Raw genomic sequence first — 22,221 nt, 5'->3', positions numbered from 1 at the left:
CAGACAATAGATGTTTACACTTTTTCGATGCTAGCCTATTGTTCTTTGGCGTAAACACAATGGTCCCTTTTTTTGCACGTATTTTGAATCGAATCTTTTCTCGAACTAAATTAGTACCTACTGACGGAATCATCGCGAACAATCTCCCCCCGGTGCCAAAGCACCTTTTCACAGTTTAAAGCGATGATGCCGTGGAAACCACCACAATGATTTGGACGTCCTAGTATTCCTCCGGTAGTTCTCACGTCCACATTTATTATTCTCGTTCTTCCTAGTTTCTATTATTATTCGGTCTTTGTTCCGCTGGATTTTGGAGTTTGGATTCCATATTTCTTCTTTCCGATCGGCAGCATTGACGGTTTTATCCTTCCCTTTTCTTAATAGATCCAAGAATCGTTCTCTTCTAGTAGCTCGAGGCAACTTGGTCCAACTTGAAACCCTTTCTGGATCTGGTAACTCAATCGTTCGTATCTTCACCTGTGCGACTTGTTGTCTTATTTCTTTCTCTTCCAGATTTCCATTTATTTTTCCAAATCTCACGGGACATTCTTCTTCATTTTTACGCAAGAAAGAAGAGCCTTGGAACCATTTTGCTGCTTGGTCAAAGTCGTTTGACGTGCTTCTCGACGTATCGTCAGCTGGGTTTTCTTTAGTAGGCACTGTTTCTGCGCAATCTTTTTCCAAAAAAGTCTCTATTCGCGCTGTATAAGATTCTTTCAATGCATCGTCTTGGTCTAGCTTCTTTTCAATATTATTCGGTAGAGTTTCGTCTTCTTTTTTCCATAAGAGCCCTGTTTCGTATTGATCGCTTGGTAGTTTCTTCGTGGTTTTCTTTAGAACTTGTAAAGGTCTTCGTTCACTGTCATTACTCGGAAAATTAGTCTGTATTCCCAATGACTCCAGTTTAAAGTGTTTTTTAACGATTTCTTCTACTTCATCTTCCTTTGTTCGGCAATGGTTAACGATGTTAACTACAGCATTGGTACTTTTATCAAATCCATGCAGAACCCATCCCAGTCTAGTAAGTGATGCGACTGGTTGGTTGGCCTTTCCTTTTAATAGTTTCCTTGTGACAATCAATCCCCAATTGTCCTGTCCGATAAGAACCTTTGGCTTTTCAGCGGCGTAAACGAGTTCTTTCCTGATTTTTACTAAATGAGGACAATTGTTTATTACTTCTGCGTCAACTTCTTGTTTTGACAACTTCAAATCGTCTATTGTCCTGGCTTCCATTGTCATTATTTCTCCACTGTTGACGCCCTTTATTTTCAGCTTGACCCTTGAGGAGTTATTTTTCTTCAATTCTTTACCACCAACCGTTTCTATTGTCAATGGTTCTCTCTTTCCTTCTACTCCAATTTTCTCGGCAATCGAGGAATCTACCAGAGTAATTGTAGATCCTTCATCTAACAATGCTAATACTCGGGCCTGTCCTTTAGGGCCAAATAGGTTCACTGGCACCATCTTCAAATATACATTTCCTTTAGTCGTTGCGGCATTGATGGATGCAATTTTCTCTTCTGGTTTTTCATCATGGCAATCACTTTCGTCGTAATATCTATCATCCTCGCTGTTAACATTATTGGACGACTCTCTCTTCTGCTGGATCGCTGGTGCGGGTCTTTCAGAATGAAGAGCTACATGGTGGTGTCTCCTGCATCTTCTACAGGGTGGAGCCCTGCAGTCCAGCCTCTGGTGTCTGTAACGAAGGCACTTGAAACGTATCTTTGCTTTCTTCGCGATTTCCCATCGTTCATCTACGTTAGCTTCTCTGAATTTCTTGCATTCCAATAGGCCATGATTCTCATCACATAAAGTACATGCACTCTTAGCTGTGCGAATGGCTATTTCCCGACTTGTCACTGGTGATTCTTGCTTTCCGTCTTCTGGCTCTAGCATAGCGTGAGTTGTCCGTCTTGTATTTGCGTATTGCGGCTCTATGGCATCACTAACTTCAGGTGGAGCAAAAACTCCATAATTCTGTATTTCTTCGGTTAGGAATAAATCGATTATTTCTAAATCCGCTATTTCTGTATCTCTATACCGGCTATAAAAGGCGACGTATCTGTCAAACATGTTCACTGACATTCTTTCCCTTATGCAATTGGAAGTTTCTGGTGAATGCAGATACTGTGGTTTCTTCAAGGTTTTGATGACAGAAATAGATGCCTTTATCTGACTGGCGAATCTGCAAATATCTCTTGGATCATTTTTCACTGGTTTTATATGTTTCATTTTTTCTAACTCTGCTAATGCTAAAGATCCAGGTCTACCAAATCTATCTTCAAGGTGCCGCATAACAATCATTGGATCATCAACGCTATTCATCAAGCTTTCCACTGCCTCCTTGGCAGTTCCTCGTAGAGCCTTGCGAAGACGCGCTCGGTTCATTGCGTGGGAAAAGTTCTCAGCAGATTCAAAATAAGCCTTCTTGAAATTTATCCACTCTGAGCTTGCACCACTGAATGAAGGCAACTCTATGCTATCTTTATCTTTTGCGTTTAACTTCTTGATTTCCTGTACAAGTAATTGTACTGTCGATATTTCATCTTGCCTTGATACCTGGTGGTAGCTTTCATCTTGGATTTCTTCCGAATTCTGTATAACCCATTCTTCAACATGTTCATAAATTTCTTCTTCGGTTTCCTCTTGTTCCTGCAGTGCCAACAGTTTTGCTCGAGCCAGCTTTTCAGCGGCTTTGGCAGCTTCATACTCTCTCTGCGCTATCTCTTTTTCAATTTCTGACCTCTTTTTCCTCGGCAACGGGTGCGCGTTATCCGCACGCGTAGTCTTATAAGGGTTCAAAGAAGTCCTTCGTATGTCCAGCGCTTGTTGACGTGATTCCTTAATTTTGTCTTTTATCCTGAATAATCCAGAAGGCTCAACATTAGGTGAAACGTCGTTAGAACCAGAAGTGAATACCGGAATGCCCCCCTCTGTGGGGGCAGGGTCTGTATTCCCACTGATTATGTCCCCAACCTGTCGCGCCGGGGATCCCACTGTTCTGACGTTTACACAGGGCGGAGGCGTCCTTAGCGTAGATTGACTGGTAGTTGATGTGTCAGTAGTCTCGATTGGCATACTGACACTCCCACCATCATCCCCTGCCGTGGTGTCCGCCATAATCTTTGAGCGTAAAGATTCTGATCTTGTAGTCGGCATCCTCACCTGTAGGTAATACCTATTACAGTAACCCGATCCGGTTCGAAGGACCAATTGTAACGTACTGAACACTTAGCACTGGCGGGTAAGTAGGTATATCTAACAAGGTACGTGCGACTACTTAAACTTAAAGACTGATTCAAATTAAGGTCCACTTTATTGTCCACTTTTAGAATAATCACAATTAATATCTTCAATTTACTAAATACACTTAACACTTATAATATTCACTATTCACTTAAGAACGTTCACTGTTCTGATTCGCACTCTTTCCACTGTAATACAAAACTTGCCGCGTCGTCGAATGCGCCCGCTTATATACGATTTCGGGGCTATGTCCGTCCCTTACTATCTTATACGCCCGTCCCTTTCACAGATTATTCGAGAAATCTCGAGTGGATCATAAATTACGCAGACAATAGATGTTTACACTTTTTCGATGCTAGCCTATTGTTCTTTGGCGTAAACACAATGGTCCCTTTTTTTTGCACGTATTTTGAATCGAATCTTTTCTCGAACTAAATTAGTACCTACTGACGGAATCATCGCGAACAGTACTGAAAACTCTTATAACATACAAGCAAAGCACTACCCATATACTATACTAACTCTCACCGAAAAACGCAGGTTTGGAAACCCCCCACTAGGTGGACGGACGACATCAGACGAGTTGCAAGGAGTCGCTGGATTCAGGCGGCGCAAGACCGTGGCATGTGGAAGTCCCTACAAGAGACATATGTCTAGCAGTGGACGTCTATTGGTTGATGATGATGATGATGATAATAATGATGACTATACTAGCTTATGCCCGCGACTTCGTCCGCGTGGATTACTCAAATTTCAAACCCCTATTTTACCCCCTTAGAGGTTGAATTTTCAAAAATCCTTTCTTAGCGGACGAAGTCGCGGGCATCAGCTAGTAATCTATGTTTGCAAAAAATATATGTCACAAAAAAATTTAAACACTGGCTCCCAGAGAAGTAAAAACTTTGTCATGGGAGCCAGTGCATTCCCTGTTACTTTGCAAAGACTAATTTATTATCTAATTAACGTAACTTAATTCATAGGAGTACAAATAGCTATTCTCGAATTCGAATATATTTTTACCCAAAATCAAGATCTTCCTGTCCTTATTCCATGCTATGTGGGGTTGGAACATGTATTCTTCCTCCACTCTCTTATGTCATCCTTTTACACGCATATCCTCGTTCACGCAATCCACTCAACTTTTGGTCTTCCTCTCCTCTTTTTTCCTTCTACATACATATTCCAAAATCAAGACCATTGTTCTATAAATATTATAATCCCAAAAGAAATGTCTGTACATCTTCTCTACTCTCTACTCTACTCTATCGATCGTATGCTTCTATTTATAGGTTGTGCTACCAACATTCATCCTGGAGAGGCGGTCACTTCTCGAGATGTATGCGGACTCCTTCGCACACCCTGACCAATTTATTAAGTGAGTTTTATACTCTACCAATGCTGCTATATCCGTTTTTCCTTAGTTTGCTTAAAATGTAAACAAGGAGCAGAAATCTTCTCGGAAAAACGAGTTAGCGATGCGACCTTCTGGAGTTAGGTTAAAAGTTGGGCAGCGCTGTGCAAACTGAATTGCAAATTGAAAATGGCGGACATTCATACAAACTTTCATCCCCTATCTAACCCCCTTAGGGGTGGAATTTCTTTTTAAAAAAACCCCACTTTTTATCAAGATAACGTTATAAAGGGGCCTACTGTCAAAATTTCAAGTTTTCAATCTAAGCGACTTAGGTTATGCGTTGATAGATTAATTAGTCAGGACAAATCTTTGTGTATTATGCCGCTCTCATAGAGGTCAGGTTCAGAAAAACATTCTTCTGAAATTGCAGGATAGTAGACCAACCAACACCCCGTGACAGAATGGTGCAAGTGGTGAGATGGTACCTCAGCTCGTACCACGCGGGCCGCAAGTCGCAAGTGGCGAAGAAGCCTTACAACCCCATATTGGGCGAAGTTTTCCGTTGCCATTGGGACCAAGATGGCGAATCAACTGAAAGTAACACAAGCAAGGTAATTTCACGACACTATACGGGTCCCGATTTCCGACATAAATGTTCGCAATAGTCGTTAAGGCGAAATGCGTCCCAAAAGCGGTATTGAGACACAGTCATTTTGGATGTTCAAAAAATCAAGTTTTGGTCACAAAAACTACCAATTTGTTTATTTATTTTTCAATATTACTAAACGATATTCTTTTGTAAATTACAAGAGCCAAAACACGATTGGCACAGTTTGGCTCGATACAAAAAAATTGCGAAGTTCCCCGAAAATACGCATTTTTTACTCGACCATTTGGAGAAAAACCAGTTTTATTTGATTGATATAAAACAAATTTCATTAAAATTTCGTATTTGTGTTCAACTTTTAATACACTAAGGGACTACGGTATTATTTTATGGCAAAAGATCACTGGCAGAGTAGACCAATCTACGAATACGATACGAATCTACGATCTACGAATGGAAGAGTAAGGAGGGGTGTGATGACGTGACGTGAGAGCTCAGTGATTAGTCAACGTGTGATGTTTTGTATTTCAGCAAGAAGTGGGTGACGGTCCCGTCCCCTGGTGTTCCCCCGACCAACTGTCCTTTGTGGCGGAACAAGTCTCCCACCACCCGCCCATATCAGCCTTCTATGCGGAGCATGTCAACAAGCGTATACAGTTCGACGCGTGGGTGTGGACCAAGAGCAAATTCCTCGGCCTGTCCATAGGGGTGCACAACATCGGCAGAGGCCTGGTCACGCTGCTGGACCTGGGGGAGGAGTATACCCTCACATTCCCCAACGGATATGGCAGGTGAGTTGATGTCTGTCAATTGACCGATTTAGCAGTATACAGTAAAGTATAGTTAGTGCATAAAGTATAGTTAGTGGACTGAAAACCGAAAGGTCGCCGGTTCTAATTCCACCCGTTGCACTATTGTCGTACCTACTCCTAGCACAAGCTTTACGCTTAATTGGAGGGGAAAGGGGAATATTAGTTAGCAATTTACTTGGCTAATATTCTTTAAAAAAAAATATTATTAAAAAATAGATGCAAATCTGGGCTCGACAGACGACATTTCAGATTTTAAGCGGATGTTTCAGTGGCAGAACATTTAATACGAATGTATTCACACTTGTCTGAAACCGATTTTGTGTCAAAATGTTCTGCACTGGAACATCTTATTAAATAAGGGCCCGAGAAACTGTAATATGTACGAATTGACAGTTTAAACGTAGCATGTTCATATTAGCTGTAACATAAAAATGCAACTCCTCAATATATCGAAGTAGGTTGCCTGCACATCGGATTGAAAGAGAGGTGATGCAAAATTATGTAGGTTAGGTAGTTAAGCAATAAGACGGCTCTCAATAAACATCTTCCACTGTTGCCGCATTTAATTATTACCATACGGCCACAACATATCTCATGGCGACCCTTGCCAGTCGGTGCATGCCTAATCTAAGTGCGTGCACCGGCTGGGCACCGATCAAGATGAAGACTACACAATTTTCAAAAGAATATTATCAAGATTCAAGACTCAATTAGAACAAAAAGAAGAAAATAATTCCACGTCCTATATTAAAAATCAAGAAACACTAACATCAAGAAATAAGCCAAAAAAAATGAATCGCTTATGAACAGAAGACATCTCAAGCTTCATTGATCGGCCCAGCATCATCGTGCGTCCAGGGTTATCCCGGCCAAAACTAGGAGGTGTCCAGGGTATTCCCGGCCCAGTTCGAGGAGTCCAGGGTTTTCCCGGCCCATTAAGATGCAGTAAAGAAGAGGCGCAGACTCCAGACCTCCGGACCTGATGACCAAAACCAGTCCTGACGACGACGGCGACTACACGGCGGTCACGAAATTGATTGATAAAATGCGTCGCTAACAGTTAAAGTAAGTGCAATTTATCTCTCGTAATGGGCAAATAGGTAGAATGTGTAGGTATTGTAATTTTTTTTTTGGATAAATAATTTAATTTTGTACGTAGGTTAGGTGAATATTGGTTTTTTAATAACAAATAATACTTGCTCCACTATCTACTAATAAGTTCCATTCGTTCTTTATTTGTAAGATTTTATATAGTGTGTAGTATAGTTTAAAATAATAATAGATAATTAATAAATGAATAGGTCCTTAATTCTTTTGTAAATATTCGGTGTTAAAATCGAACTATAATAATTCAGAGAATTATAACGGTGTCATCGCGTGGTCAACGACACACGCGTACCCGAACATTTTGTATTGTTATACGAGACAATGGTTTTGCTCGAGATGCAATTTGCAAATACAAGGAAATGAATATGAAATAAGGAGAATTTTTCCCCTACAGACGTTTTTCGTCTAGTTTCGCGCTAGTTTTGACGATATAAGACTATACCCGGCTTTGACAAATTAGGACTCTGCAAACCAAAGGCTTGATCACCCTTCGGCTGTAGAAGTGCTATAGGTATAAAATATACAATATTTATTTTGGGATTGAGACATACTGACGTAGGAAGATGATTGTTATTTATTTATTTGGACGCGATGTTTTGCGCATATTTAGTACCTCCTCATTCAACTATATATTTGTCTAGACTCTTGATCATTATCTACCGCGCTGGTGTTAGTGAAAGACCTAGAATTTTTATGAAAAGTTGAATGTTATTGAAATACTTATTGAAAGAAATAAGTTTGATGAAGACTATAAGTCTTATGAAAAATGCTTGCAAGCATGTTATGTTAAATATTAATTAGGAGAGTACGCGCTGCGTCTGTTGATTTGTTTATTTATTTGTATTATGTGAAGAAGTAACTTGAAAGGAAGATGAAGACTAGGAGAGGTTTATTTTGAGTTGACTGTCCAGGAAATATGAATACCTGAGATGTTTACTTCATAATAGGTATTATTATGGGTTATAGAATAGAAACCTTATATTTACCGTCTTACGACGATGCTATACGACAGCTGCATACTTATGATGACGACGATTTGATAGGTCAAAGAATCTTTTGAAGTTGATTTGTGAAATCGATACCTCAGCTTATACATATCTAATACCTATGATGCTATTTTGAGATTATTTTATTACCTATGATGAGATTTTTCGAAACTTTTGTAAAAGTTAAATCCTTGACTGCACTTAATAGATTACGATTTTTCTAGTTATAAGTAAGGTTGAAAGTATGCCCATACGAAGTAAGAGATAAGATAAATTGCATTTAAGCACAGGAAGTAACTAAAAAAAATGTTTCCTTACATAATTTAATTTTATTTAGCATTAGATTTTATTTTTGTGATTGTCATCATCTTTTCTTCTGATTCGATGTAGCGTCTAACATTTTTTTTTCTTTTAAGGGGAGGGGTAACCGCATACATTTTCAGGGGAGTTGTAATATGTACGAATTGACAGTTTAAACGTAGCATGTTCATATTAGCTGTAACATAAAAATGCAACTCCTCAATATATCGAAGTAGGTTGCCTGCACATCGGATTGAAAGAGAGGTGATGCAAAATTATGTAGGTTAGGTAGTTAAGCAATAAGATTTAAACAATAGTATGTAAGATTTATTTATTGTTATTGTTGGTCCATAAGCGGGAGTAGATCATAAGCCGGCTCTCAATAAACATCTTCCACTGTTGCCGCATTTAATTATTACCATACGGCCACAACATATCTCAAAACGACAAGTGGGAACGGGCTGTAAACGTGCATGCCACGAATGCGAAAACATTCAGGGCTCGCTACGCTTGCGTTAAAACACTTTCTAGGTATTACCTATTGTAATTTGTAGTTGTCGTTGTCAACCGATAGACGTAGACTGCTGAATTTCTGGTCTCGTCTGAATTCGTCTCCGGGCGACTCAGTTTGATGTCGTTTTTCCACCTAGTGGGGGGTCCGTTAAAGTGATTTCCTGTTCGAGGTCGCTATCCCAGCACTTTTGGGTCCAACGTCTATGGGTTCTTCGAACTATATGTGCCATTGCCACTTCCGCTTCGCAAGCCATATCGTTTACTTTGGTAACTCTACGGATCTCCTCATTTCAGATTTCATCGTGTAGAGAAACTCCGAGCGTAGCTTTCTACGTATATCGCATATGATTTAAATAGGAGCGCATATTAAATTACACCTTATTGTCCTCCAGGTCAATACTAACAGTTCCATGGATAGAACTCGGGGGGTCAGTAGTAATAGAATGCGTTCAAACGGGACACAAAGCCAATGTGGAGTTCCTCACGAAGCCCTTCTATGGAGGCAAGAAACATCGCGTCACATGCGAGATATTTGCCGGGAGCGACAAAAAACCCTACTATATTGCCCAGGGGGAGTGGAACTCCAGGATGGAAGGGAGGTGGACTGAATCCGGGGTGAGTCTATGCACATTCACACACACACACAACAAACACCCACATGCACATTTAAGGGTCAACAAAAATTAGACAAGTTTTGGTCAAATATACTAACTAAATACTACACTAAACTACTAACTAAATACTATACTAAATCTGGGTGAGTTTCTGTACATTCAACACTGACATCCCCTCTCCCCCTCCATACACACACACACACACATGCAAACACACTCATGTACGCACGCGTCATCCATCCATCGATACTTGGTGCGTTTCACTACAGAACGACCTAAGAATAATTATCTTAAAGCACGATCCTCTCCCATCCTGTATAAGTCAAGTCCATACCAGAACATAACAGAAAAAGGAGAGGTGGTAAATATAAAATCGTTTTTAAATAAAGTTAAGGACAATTCAATCATAATCTCGATCAGATTTTAGTCTCAGGTGTCAATTTCGTTTTCGTTAAGCTGGGTGTGCAAAAGCAAAACTGTGTCATCTAAATATATAAAAGGAAAGTAGTGGGCATCATCTAGTTTACCGAAAAATTATACAAAACAAACGAATTTTCCACTGTGGTCTGCTTAGAATTAAATAATAGTCCAAGGAAATTCTTAATGTCCCATTTGGGCCTATCTAAAACTCTATGTATACCACACAGCGCAGCGAAGTCCTCTTTGACGTGATAAGTATGAAACCACGCCGCAAACGCGTCGCGCCCATTTCACGTCAAGCGGCCAACGAGTCACGCCGCGTGTGGCGCCACGTCACGGCGGCGTTGCGAGCGGCTGACACCGACGCCGCCACCACGGCGAAGCGGAGACTTGAGCAGACGCAGAGGGACGCGGCCAAGAAACGCGTCGACACAGGAGACCGCTGGCTCACGCAGGTGAGACATACCAACAACCCTTATTGAGTTGATATAAGCCCAAATACTTTATTTTGATTTTATATAATAATTTGACGATGATGACTTGCACTTGGCCGGTTTTTTACTATTATGGTACGGAAAACCCTAAAAGCTCTTATTTTTAAAAATGTGTATCAGCCTGTTATTTATTCCAGCTCTTAATATATATGCAAAAACGTGTGATTTGTTCATTTACTTGAGCCTTTACCCTATTACCTGATTAAATCCACTACCCCATATCAAAATACACACACCCTTTACCCTGCAGTTGCACTGATGATTCACTATATTTCTAACGCGAGCGAACTATAATAAAAGACCTCTATTGCAGCTATTCAGCCCGAAAGGCGAAGATGGCTGGGAGTACACCGCTCCTCTCAGCAAGCGCAGCGAGCCCGCCGCTAGTACCACTCCAACGCGGAATGCCACAGACACTGACACCAGATAATGGAGATAAGTTTATGACATGGACTTTTTAAACGTAAGAACGTTATAGGCAGGGACGGTTACCGTTACTAAATTTTTAACTGTTGCGTAGAAAGCAGGCGTTATTTTACGGAAATCCATGATATACAATGAACCAAAAGCTTAATTTGCTATAATCCGCTGAAACAGATCAAATCTGTATGGTGCAGCATGCAGAATGCGATATGCACCGCCCGTCCTCCCACTGCTAAGCATGCAGGAAAAGCCAGCCACAATTGCAATGATTCACTTTGTAATTGTGGATTGTAAGGTCTGCATCTCCTGAGAATGCTCCTGGCTGGCTTTTCCTGCATGCTACGTTAACGCTACAGGTAACGTTAATAATATTTAACGTTATATTTTTATCGTTACTTAAAAGTAAATGCACGAAAATGCTACTTTGTACACGGCATTGTTAGGTAGATATATGTGCGTAATTACCGGTATAATGCGCACAAAATGAGATCTCACTCGCCATTTTAACTTTGTGTCAACTGTCATGTAAAAAGTACAATTTAAGTTCTTATTTTAAAGGTGAATCGTACTTTTGACATGACAGTTGACACACAAAGTTAAGATGGCGAGTGAGTTTCTCATTTTGTACGGACTATATAAGTAGTTACTTTTACTGGTATTAATAAAATTATTAGATAGCGTTAATGTGTGTATGTTGTAACGTTAACATAACGGTACAGTACGCGGCAGAAAGTTATGTGCATCGGCCATTAGAATGAGAATTCGGCTTTGTAGAGCGTTGTCTCTGTCACTCATACCTGTATGACGTTTTGTCGGTCTCAACGACAGAGACAGTGCTCTACAAATCTGGTCTCTCCTTCTAAGGTTTGGTAACGCTATAAGAAAGCGGTAATGTGATCCCTGGTAATAGTGACTTCAGAAGCGACAAAAACTTGCTTTTGTCGTGTCGATTCTATGACTATTAGACAATGTGGTAATTAAAAAAGTATTCGTGAAAAAAACAATAAGTTCAATCTCAACTATAGTATACTTCCAGCGCCCATCTTCAATCGCTATCATGAGACTAGTATAATTTTTTAGGGTTCCTTACCCGAAAGGTACCAACGGGACCCGATTACTAAGCCTCCGCTCTCCATCCGTCCGTCTGTCTGTCAGTATCCTGAACCATAATAAGTAGAGGCAAAATGTTCACAGAATGTGTATAATGCTTCTCACGCGCCATTTTAACTTTGTGTCAAATTTCATGTCAAAGTACGATTTTAGTCCTTATTTTTTTTTTGTACCACAAAACAGTAAAGAGACAAAGAGAGTAAAAGTGGACAGGGAAGCACTTATCTCTATGAGAGATCTCTAACAGTGACCTTAGTATTTTAAAGGGGAACCGTACTTTTTACATTACAGTAGTTGACCCATAGAGTTAAAATAGCGCGTGAGAAGTCATTTTGTACGGACTATATATTTTTTATTGCTGCCATAACAACAAATGAAAAATTTCCTTTGTGGGAGAGTCTTTATCTATGGTTTGATATCTAAGTTTTGGTATATTTTCAAAACAAACGTGGTAGGTAAGAGTTCTAATGAAATAAAAAATTAAAATGGCGTGATAGCTATTAGACATAACTAGTGTACTTAAAGCTTGGTATACACGACGAAACTGACACTCGATATAAAATATGTTGTTCGACTATACCTTGTTCACTGAGTCGAGCTAACATAGGGTGCTCTCTCTTGCAGATAGACAGACAGACACAATTTGGCATTTATAATATTAGTATAAATAGTATAGATAGTATGGATACATTATAAGGCCTCATTTACGGAGACGCGGGGTGTCGCGCGTCGCGTGTGTCGTGGTGTCTCGCGGCGCGTCGTACGTCTATTTTGTTTACGGTGCGGCGGCGCGTAAAGCGGCACTGATCATCGCACGTGTAATCACAAACATATGGCAATATACGATGTTGTTCATAGAGATTCGAGGCGGGAAGAGTGGCGGTGCCCGCCGCTGTGCCCGCGGCGACGTTGCACGCGGCGGGCATCGCGGGGGGAGGGGTACTCAAATAAAGACTGGCAGAAGGTTTCGCTGCGGGCATCGCTTCATCGAGAACTGCCGCCGCGTGCGCCGCCACGATAAAAGCCGCGTGAGATGCGTCGATACCATACGCGGGCTCGGCCGCAAAAAACGCTCCATTTCAAACAAACGCGTGTTAAATTGCTTCTCCGTAAACGCACTCATACAACGCCATAATATGTTTAAATTCAGTGCGGGCCGCGCCACCCATCGCAACGCGCGACGCCCCGCGTCTCTGTAAACGAGGCCTTAGAGAATAGATTTGCGCCAACTTGGTATCGCGGTGTTATATACATCGATATTCGATCTACAAACTGAGTGTCTAGTGTCGTCGTGTAAGCCGATTGTTATAATCAATTTTTCCTTAGCTTATCTTACATCGTATACACAAACCGCTTCTTGAAAAAACACCAAACGACGTGGTATCGTCGTTATCAGTACCCATATTATAAATGCGAAAGTGTATTTGTTTGTTGGTTTGTCCTCCAGTCACGTCGCAACGGAGCAATGGATTGACGTGATTTTTGCACGGGTATAGTCGAAGACATGGAGGATATAGGCTACTTTTATCCCGGAAATGAAAGGGTTCCTACGGGATTTTTGAAAACCTAAATCCACGCGGACGAAGTCGCGGACATAGTATATCGTATAAAACCGGGAATTCTTACCGGGAACTAATAACTTACAGAAAATACTAATAAACCATAATACAAGTAAAAAAACTCTTTATAAGGTGCTTTTTCTCAAGAAGTTACTAGTAATTTATTTACCTTTTAAGTCAGCTCAGGAAAAATAGGTTATTCATAAATAAATAGTAAGTAGGTAATTCAGCCAGAATATTTCCTATAATTAATTATCATCTTTAATTATGGCCTACGATATAATATTTCGAGCAATAATTGTAAATATAGATTCCTAAATCTCTCTTGCTTTAAATTCTTTTTAAATTATAAGAACGGATAAAATTGCTGTAGGACATCCGAATGCGGATTTACATAATATTGTAATCTGGAAGCAGTCAGGATTGACTGCTTCAAGCTGCGACTGCATATAGTGAACTGAGTCTTCTATTTGCATACATACATAGAACCGCTCGAACAGCAGCAGTTAACAATTGCAGAAATAAATAATAATCAATGGGACCGATTCTCTTGTACACAATCTCTAAACCTACCTACCACCTCTGAAGTATGTCCTACAAAACAAAAAAGAATCATCAAAATCGGTCCATAATTGACGGGAGTAATCGCGTAACAAACATACAAAAGAAAAAACATACAGTCAAATTGAGAACCTCCTCCTTTTTTTGAAGTCGGTTAAAAGGACCATAAAATTTTTGGCAAATAACAATGTTGCCAAGCAACAGACAAATCGACAAATTACAGAAAGGATTGATTATTAATTTCGGTCGTAGATAGAGTTAAAAAACTTGGAATCCTGTCTCGTTCTTGTTTGAAAGAAAGTAAAGATGCATATTATGTAAATACGCGAGATAAAACAGAACAGGCATCATGGATACGAAAAATAATGTTAAAGAGATTACGATACGAAGTTCTGTTAGAATAATTGTAATATATCTCTGTTAAAATCTTAATAAATAAAGTATTTTTTACATTAAACAAATTGTTAAATAAGGCGAAAGTTTTGCGCAATTAACAAAAATTCTACACTGCCTTTATGTCAAATTGCACCCTATTGTGAAACTAAAGCAATCAAAGCGACAGTCGCAATATTGCAATGACTGAGACTAGCGTTTGTGAGTGTTCAATGTACAGTGCGACAAGGCTCTCTTGGCACTTGAATGACATTGACAGGATGGCGCTGGTGTAGAACAAAGGGGACACTTGACGGCAACGTTAGGTCCGATTTTTGCCACGCGCCAAGATAACCTTGTCGCACTGTAATGTCAGCCGTCGACTGTGATGGTAGAATGACAGCGTAGACTGAGTAAAAAATCTAGACAAAGGAACCTTTGCTTTCTCACTAAAAAGTAAACAGAGACGCAGCTAACCTATTTTTTGTCCCTTATCGTGTAATCGATTTTTTCAAGGACTACAACTTTAGTTGCAAAACAAACTTTGAGAATTCGTGGCGTCATTGTATTCTCATTAGTTATTTACTTGTTTTCACATAAAAAACGTTTAATACAAATATTGTTGATCGGTTAATACAAATATTGACTACTAAACAATGGTAATTGTCGTGTTATTCATCGTAACGTCGTGCTATCGCTATCTCAGACGCGGTTACACAGTACTTTAAACTAGCTTTTTTACTCAGTCTACGAATGACAGCTACAATGTCACGATCGCAATCACCTGATTGGTTCACGCTCGCTTACTATTGGCTACAATGCATTGTTGCAACAAGAATACCAGAAATTCAGCCAATCACGACAACTGAGATTGTAATAATGATTGATGCAGTTCAGTGAAATTAGGCATCAAGTTTCTATACATATGTTTGTCGCTTATACAATAAGATCATGAGTTGAGATCTATAAAGCGCATTTAGACCGCGAGCGAAAGTATTAAAGCGAGACAGAGTTATATCGCTGGCATAAATCTGTCTCGTTTTAACTGAAACTAAGTCTGAGCAAAGTCAAAGTACGTTGTACAGATCTCAGCCTTAGGTTATACAAGGGCTGAATAATAGTCAACTTTTCACTGTTCTAAAGAGATTAGATAAGTAATTCACGTTATTTGGTTCGCGGGAATCGTTTCCTTAGAAAAGACTGACAAATAATGCGAACGAATTGAAGAAATAAATAACTAAAAAGACGTGGAAACACTTGAAAATTATAATTATATTCAATCACACATAGACTTATTTAATTAATTGAATTACATAGCTATAGCTACCATGTTGTATATTAAAATAAAAATTTAAATTATTATTCTTTGTGTTTTTATTAGTTCCACGATAACCACAACGGAAGTGAAAAGGCCGGACCGCATTACATTCGCATCAAAATCCATCCATACTAATATTATAAATGAGAAAGTGTGTCTGTCTGCTAGTCTTTCACGGCCCATCCGTTCAACTGATCTCGACGAAATTTGGTACAGAGATAGCTTCCATACCGGGGAAGGACATAGGCTACTTTTTATTCTGGAAAACCAAAGAGTTCCCACAGGAATTTAAAAAACTTAAATCCACGCGTACGAAGTCGCGGGCATCAGCTAGTACATCATATTCTCTATGCGACATGCACCATACGAAACGTTTGAAATTATATTTTGACTGCGCAGCCCCATGTAATGCGGTCCGGTCTTAAGGGCCTGTGCAGACGAGGGACTATTATCCGCGGAAAACAAAAGTCCTTCATATTTTACTACGGTGTTTCGCCGTACTATTAAACCCTCGTGTGCGTTATGCGATGCAGTGCAGAGAAGATTAGGCTTGTCGAAAAAATATCGATATTGTTCAATATAGCGATAGTTAATTTTTCGTTATATCGGTATAAAATTCCAACTATCGAAAAGGTATAAAAAATCGATATTTATTTCGGAACGACAAATAAAAATTACCATTTTTTTACCTAAGTTTTTACTTTTACTATATTTTATCATTCAAAATATAGATGGTCGATCGGAGGCTTAAAAAAGTTAGAAGTCGTCGTAAAAATAAAATTATCGGAAAATCCCTTTAAAATTATTATTTTCTATGACCTGCGACTTACTAGTTAAAAAAAAAATTGTACCGATATGATATACCGATATGTTTTTGAGAATTTTTTTTAATATCGATTTCGATATAATATATCGATATTTTTTTGCACTTCGGACATCTCTATTGCGTAATATACGAAGCTAGTTATTGTGAAGTTTTTGAAGATTTCTTGCTCGACTTTGGTCGTATAAAACTAAGCGCCTTTCCCACAGTAGAAAGTTTTTCGCATGTTGTGCCTTGAATGACCGCGTTTACTGGTGCCGTTAGTATTCTGAAATTCACTTGAGTGAAGTCCATAGACTCGTAGAGGAATCGCGATTGTCTGTTGCTTAATATCCAGAGGTTACCTTCTTGGTCCACCTTGAAAGAAAAATGAATATTTTGGCGTTTAAACTGAGTGATTTCAATTATAAATGTAGAAGATACCGGCTTTACTCACGTATTTAGTCGACGTAAGCCCGACTAGTTTGAAGTGAGTCCCTGTCAATAAAGACCCCGGATGGGTTCGAAACTAGTCGGGCTAACGTCGACTCTAAATACGTGAGTAAAGCAGGTTTCTTAAATGCGAATATTTATTATTTTCTTCAACCTTGCGTATCTACCGTCATCGGTAGCCGGTAGGTAAGTATACATAATTCTTTGTGTCAGTGTAGGTAATCTTTAAAAAAAAAATCGTATCAATTTTCGTCAATTTTAGAAATTTAAAAAATCTATTAGATAAAAGTGTGCACCTAAAGAAAGCATAATATAACACAATCGAAGATTATGACGCGGCCGAAAGTAATGTACATCGGCCTTTAGAAGGAGATAGCAGATTTGTAAAGCGTTGTCTCTGTCGTTGAGACCGACAAAACATCATATAGGTATGAGTGACAGCGACAACGCCACAGAAGATATAATAGTAAACGTTGCGCAGAACACATATTTTGGGTGTCCGGGGAAGCGGGGAACTGCGCACGTGTCGCAACTTCACGCAGACGCATTTAAGTTTGATTCGTACTGTAGGTACTTATTACCTTATGTCAAAGGTAAAATATAACCTTAATATCATTCGGAAACTCCAGAACAGTGCAATCGCTGATGATGAGAGGTACATTCTCCTCAGTCAGGGGCTTGTCTAAATTCCAACAGCTTACACCGTTTTTGCTCAGCTGTAAGAAAAAGCTATAATATTCAATCCTGTATGCCTTGATTTTACTCCTTAAGTATTGAGTTAAGAAACGGGTTAGCACGGAGGCTGTGAGGGTGGTGCGGGGCGTTCCCTCCTAGATTCCCATCTCGACCTGTACTATAAGTCCCGCAAATTGCTAATACGCGTGGCTGCCATTTTAGTGACGTCAGAACTAGACTGAAGTTTCGAGCTGATGGTATATTTTTATTTCGGCTGACGTCACAATGACGTCATTTTGATGTTAATGGTTCCAGCGCAACAGCAATTTGCGGGACTTATATAAATAGAATAGAATAGATTTTTATTCAAATAAACTTTTACAAGTGCTTTTGAATCGTCAACTAGTTTAATTTACCGAATTTACCATTGTTAGCTCTTACCAGTTGTTAGCTCTTATCTGATTGGGAAAACTTACTTGAGTGTAAAATAAAACATTGTTGTTTGGATCCACGTCACATGCAGTCGCTTGCGACATCGTGCCTCTATCACCAACAAGCTGAAAACATGAAGAATTAATATAAATAACTTTAGGAAAGGTACCTATACCTATAGTCGCAATCGCAACGTATTGTTTTACTCCCGATAATTAATATATTATATTGTTATTGTTTTAATGCAGTTTTGACTTGTCACTCCCTAAGCATGCTGTGTTTACCCATAATTAGGTAGGTAGCTTATCAATTTGCGAAAGTATTTTGTACAATTTAAAATTGTTATTTATGTAGGTAGGTACCTACCTAAATGTTATAAGCTTGTTGGTAATCTCAATAAAGAAAATAAAATAAAATAGTCCGGGACAGGTCGAGATGGCAATCGGGTTATGAGGCGCGGGGGGATGCCCCGCACACGTGCACGTCACCCGCTATCCCGCACTAAGCTAGCGCGGGAGCTGTGCGCGGCGTCCCCACCCCGATTGCCATCTCGACCTGTCGCGTACTATATGTAATAAAATGATTTACATATACCTCAACTCCACTGAATATATTTTCTTGAGGGACATCTTTGTTTCGCAGCAACTTTGTGGACATACGGAACTGCTTGGTGCTTGATGTCGGATGGAAGTAGAGATCGCGGAAACTTCGAAAAAAATAGATGGGAAAGTAGGTAAACAGGTAGGTACTTGAATAATGACAAAAACAATAAGGAGTCGTACGGAGTCATTAAATCGAGGCGGCGCAAGCCCGTAAGATATGAGCTGGTGAAAAGTTGCCAAAAAACCGGCCAAGTACGAGTCAGGCTCGCGCAACGAGGGTTCCGTACTATAGTCGTATTTTTTCGACATTTTGCACGATAATTCAAAAACTATGATGGATTAAATAAATAAAAATCTGTTTTAGAATGCACGGGTGAAGCCCTTTCATATGATACCCTACTTGATATACATAGTTATCTTACTTCGAAAATTGAAAATACTAATTATTCTTATAGGTTCATGACCACTATTTAATTATTTTTTTGTGTGTTTTGTTGTTGTGTTTTCAGATTTTTCCCCTAATGTCTGCTATAAGACCTATCTACTTGCTAAATTTCATGATTCTACATCAACGGGAAGTAGGTACCTTGTAGGTTTCTTGACAGACAGACAACAATGTGATCCTATAGGGTTCCGTTTTTCCTTTTGAGGTACGGAACCCTAAAAAGGATGAGGTACTAACCCAGATTTCTTCGACGGCGACAGAACAGCGGACGATATACCATCGCTCCAGTAGAAGTCCACCCCTCCCACTGAATACACCCCCGCGTGCGGGTCGAAGTGGAAGAAATGGTTCTCCACACGCCATACGTCGTCCCTCGCCAGGCTGTACACTAGTAGAGCGCTGGAGCCCATGTCTGGGATGTAGGCATAGGCGTCGTGGCAATTGCCACCTTTGCCCACTATGTCAACCGCCTAGAAAGCAAAATACTTAGTAGTTAAGGCTTAATAAACACAGATTGGAGTGGAGTTAAGATGCAAATCTAATCAAATCAATGATTTGGTTGACAAAGATGTTTTACAATTCACTTAAATAGTATCACTACATTTGCCACGCAATGGCATGCAAATATTTACTCACTTGAGTTCATAATACTATTTAAACATTTCCTTTCTGATAAAATTGCGAGCTCAGCATAATTTCTAAGTACACCTAGGTAGATTTACATGCAGTTCAAATTGACGACAGAGAAATAAAGAGCAAGCATAGAAGTCGATCCTTGCTTCCATGGATTCACCGACTTTCCCCTCTCCCGGCAAACAACTTGAACTTGAAGTTATTTGCCGGGCACAACCTCTCACCAGAAGATTCAGCGTTGGAAGACCCCCCCAGTAATAGGTGGACGGACGACATCAGCCGCTGGATTCAGGCGGCGGCGGCGCAAAACCGTGGCGTGTGGAAGTCCCTACAAGAGATCTATTTCCAGCAGTGGTCTATCGGTTGATGATGATGATAGGTTAGGTACACCTGCCTTAAAAGCGCATAGTTTTTGTAAATACCTAAATCTTATGATATAATTGGTGGTTGGTGGAACGTTCTACTCCATAGCTTTAAAATTACATTTTTGGTATAGCTGACGGGATACTCACAATGCTTGTCAGTACTGAGGAGTCTCGGAGCACCTCGTCCTTGATCACGTAGCGATGGATCAGCGTGTCCGTGTTCAGGTCGAACACCAATATTGCTGGCGCCGTTATTTGCCGTATATTTCCTAAGTAATACCAATCTATTAAATCAGTACCCATTATCAGCACCCTATTATAAATGCGAAAGTGTGTTTGTTTGTTGGTTTGTCCTTCAATCACGTCGCAACGGAGCAACGGATAGACGTGATTTTTTGCATGGGTATAGTTAAAGAGAGACTGGAGCGTGACATAGGCTACCTTTTATCCCGGGAAATCAAAAAGTTCCCCCTGGATTAGTTAAAAACCTAAATCCACGCGTATGAAGTCGCGGGCGTTAGCTAGTTAATTATAAGTACATACGTATATAAGTATATACATATATATATCTAAATACACTACGTAATCATGGGGAGAGATCAGGGGCGACGTCTACCTAAAAGTGACTAAAAGGAAGTGGGTGGATGAGGAAGGCGGAGGATCGTGTGTGGTGGCGCTCTCTTGGGAACGCCTATGTCTCGCAGTGGACGCAAACAGGCTGATAGATTGATACTTATTTATCATACCCGACATATCAGCGACTCCGTTGTCAACGACCCATAGTCGGTCGCACTGGTCGACGTGAACACGGAAGGTGGACACGACGGTGCTGTTGTCGGTGATGCAACATGCCGCGCCCGACACGAACGCTGAACCCCAACTTGGGTACGGGATCAGAGGTTGGGACTGACTGCCGTTTAGGTGGATGTAGTTCAATGATGCTGGGACTCCTGGAAATTAAATTATTTCTGTTAGAATTTTAAAGCTTACCTTTATGATAGGTGGGTAAGTAAGTACTAAACTTAAGTATAATTAATTGATAAGTTGGGCAGGTTAGACTTTTGGGGTGCCCGTCAGGTAACCTCCCAGTGTACCTGGGTGCTGCTGGTACACTGCATCACTGGCGTTTTGGATGCGCCCGAGAAGAAGAGCAATAGAGACAGTGGGAGTAGGTAGGTACAATGAAACGAAAAAGGCATTTTGATTTTTTTAATATTTTAATAAATTAAGGAATTTTTTGTAGGAATAATATTAGATCAGTCTTTGACTTATAACTTGTAAGTTGTACCTATATAAAAGTTATTTCAAAAATCAACTCTTAACCTACCTAACCTAATGCTACTTTTTAAACCCATCCTGTGTTTCATTGTGCCCCACATCTGGGGCACAATGAAACACCATTTGGGCCACAATTAAACAAGGCACGTCAAAACTTTGAGATCAAAATATATGAGCTACGGCCCACAGATACAGTAAACTTAAAAAATCATCAAGATTATAATAACCAAAAGCTCGAAGCAAACTTAAATTCTGATTCAATTTACCCATAAGTTAGTAGTCACCTATCTATTTGAATTCACAGAGTTGATTGTTTGTTATGTACCGCAATATTATACTGCTAAAACCATCGATTATAAAACCCAATGTCTTTACTTATGTGGTGTGGAACTAATTGGGATTTAACCATATACCCACGATATGAGAACCTAGCCAGCTGAAATTAATAGGTAGGTACATTAACATGCTGTAGGTACCCTTCTTCCATCTAGGTATCGTAATAAAGAGTTTGTCTTTCCACCTAGCAATGCCCGCAGGCATGTTGCTTTCAGGGATATAAGCACCAGACTTCAATGCCGCCTCCCTCGCATGGCCCTCCCATGCAAAGTCTATAGTTTTCCATTGAAATCTAGGCGGTAGCAAGCATTGAAAACCTTTGAATATGAAGAGCAAAAGCAGACAAAACAGTGTCGTTTTCATTGTGAAATTGGGAATTTGGAAAAAGTGTATTTTTTTAA

At 39.9% G+C, this 22,221-nt stretch overlaps 2 protein-coding genes across 2 annotated transcripts in view; one reads left to right on the top strand and one right to left on the bottom strand.

Moving 5' to 3' along the window:
- The window catches only part of LOC117992089 (oxysterol-binding protein-related protein 9), a 69,662-nt gene extending 53,819 nt beyond the window's left edge, over positions 1-15,843 (top strand). The window contains exons 11-16 of the mRNA XM_034979747.2: positions 4,539-4,624; positions 5,034-5,214; positions 5,742-6,001; positions 9,321-9,543; positions 10,190-10,417; positions 10,770-15,843. Of these exons, the coding sequence (XP_034835638.1) occupies positions 4,539-4,624; positions 5,034-5,214; positions 5,742-6,001; positions 9,321-9,543; positions 10,190-10,417; positions 10,770-10,886 (1,095 nt within the window). The 3' untranslated portion in view covers positions 10,887-15,843. The remainder of the gene's footprint in view (positions 1-4,538; positions 4,625-5,033; positions 5,215-5,741; positions 6,002-9,320; positions 9,544-10,189; positions 10,418-10,769) is intronic.
- On the bottom strand, positions 15,734-22,127 carry LOC117991924 (L-dopachrome tautomerase yellow-f2-like). Its single transcript, XM_034979562.2, has 8 exons — positions 21,961-22,127; positions 20,953-21,156; positions 20,354-20,475; positions 19,446-19,678; positions 18,756-18,867; positions 18,206-18,286; positions 17,660-17,770; positions 15,734-16,979 (listed from the first exon to the last, which is right to left on the bottom strand). Exons 1-8 carry the CDS (start codon positions 22,022-22,024, stop codon positions 16,764-16,766), a joined length of 1,143 nt encoding a protein of 380 aa, XP_034835453.2. The 5' UTR covers positions 22,025-22,127; the 3' UTR covers positions 15,734-16,763.
- Positions 22,128-22,221: the final 94 nt, after the last annotated feature.

This window comes from Maniola hyperantus, chromosome 20 (genome assembly GCF_902806685.2).
Source record: "Maniola hyperantus chromosome 20, iAphHyp1.2, whole genome shotgun sequence".
In the NCBI taxonomy this organism is placed as follows: Eukaryota; Metazoa; Arthropoda; class Insecta; order Lepidoptera; family Nymphalidae; genus Maniola; species Maniola hyperantus.
The sequence above is the reverse complement of the archived record's forward strand: the minus strand, read 5'-3'. Positions and strand labels throughout refer to the sequence as shown.

Excerpts from the sequence above, each read along its gene's own strand:
- LOC117991924 (XM_034979562.2), bottom strand. The coding sequence starts at position 22,024 with ATGCCTGCGGGCATTGCTAGGTGGAAAGACAAACTCTTTATTACGATA. Across the intron at positions 21,157-21,960 it reads GATACCTAGATGGAAGAAGG|GAGTCCCAGCATCATTGAAC; the intron begins GTACCTACAGCA and ends TTTAATTTCCAG. Across the intron at positions 16,980-17,659 it reads AGTTTCCGAATGATATTAAG|GTGGACCAAGAAGGTAACCT; the intron begins GTTATATTTTAC and ends TTTTCTTTCAAG.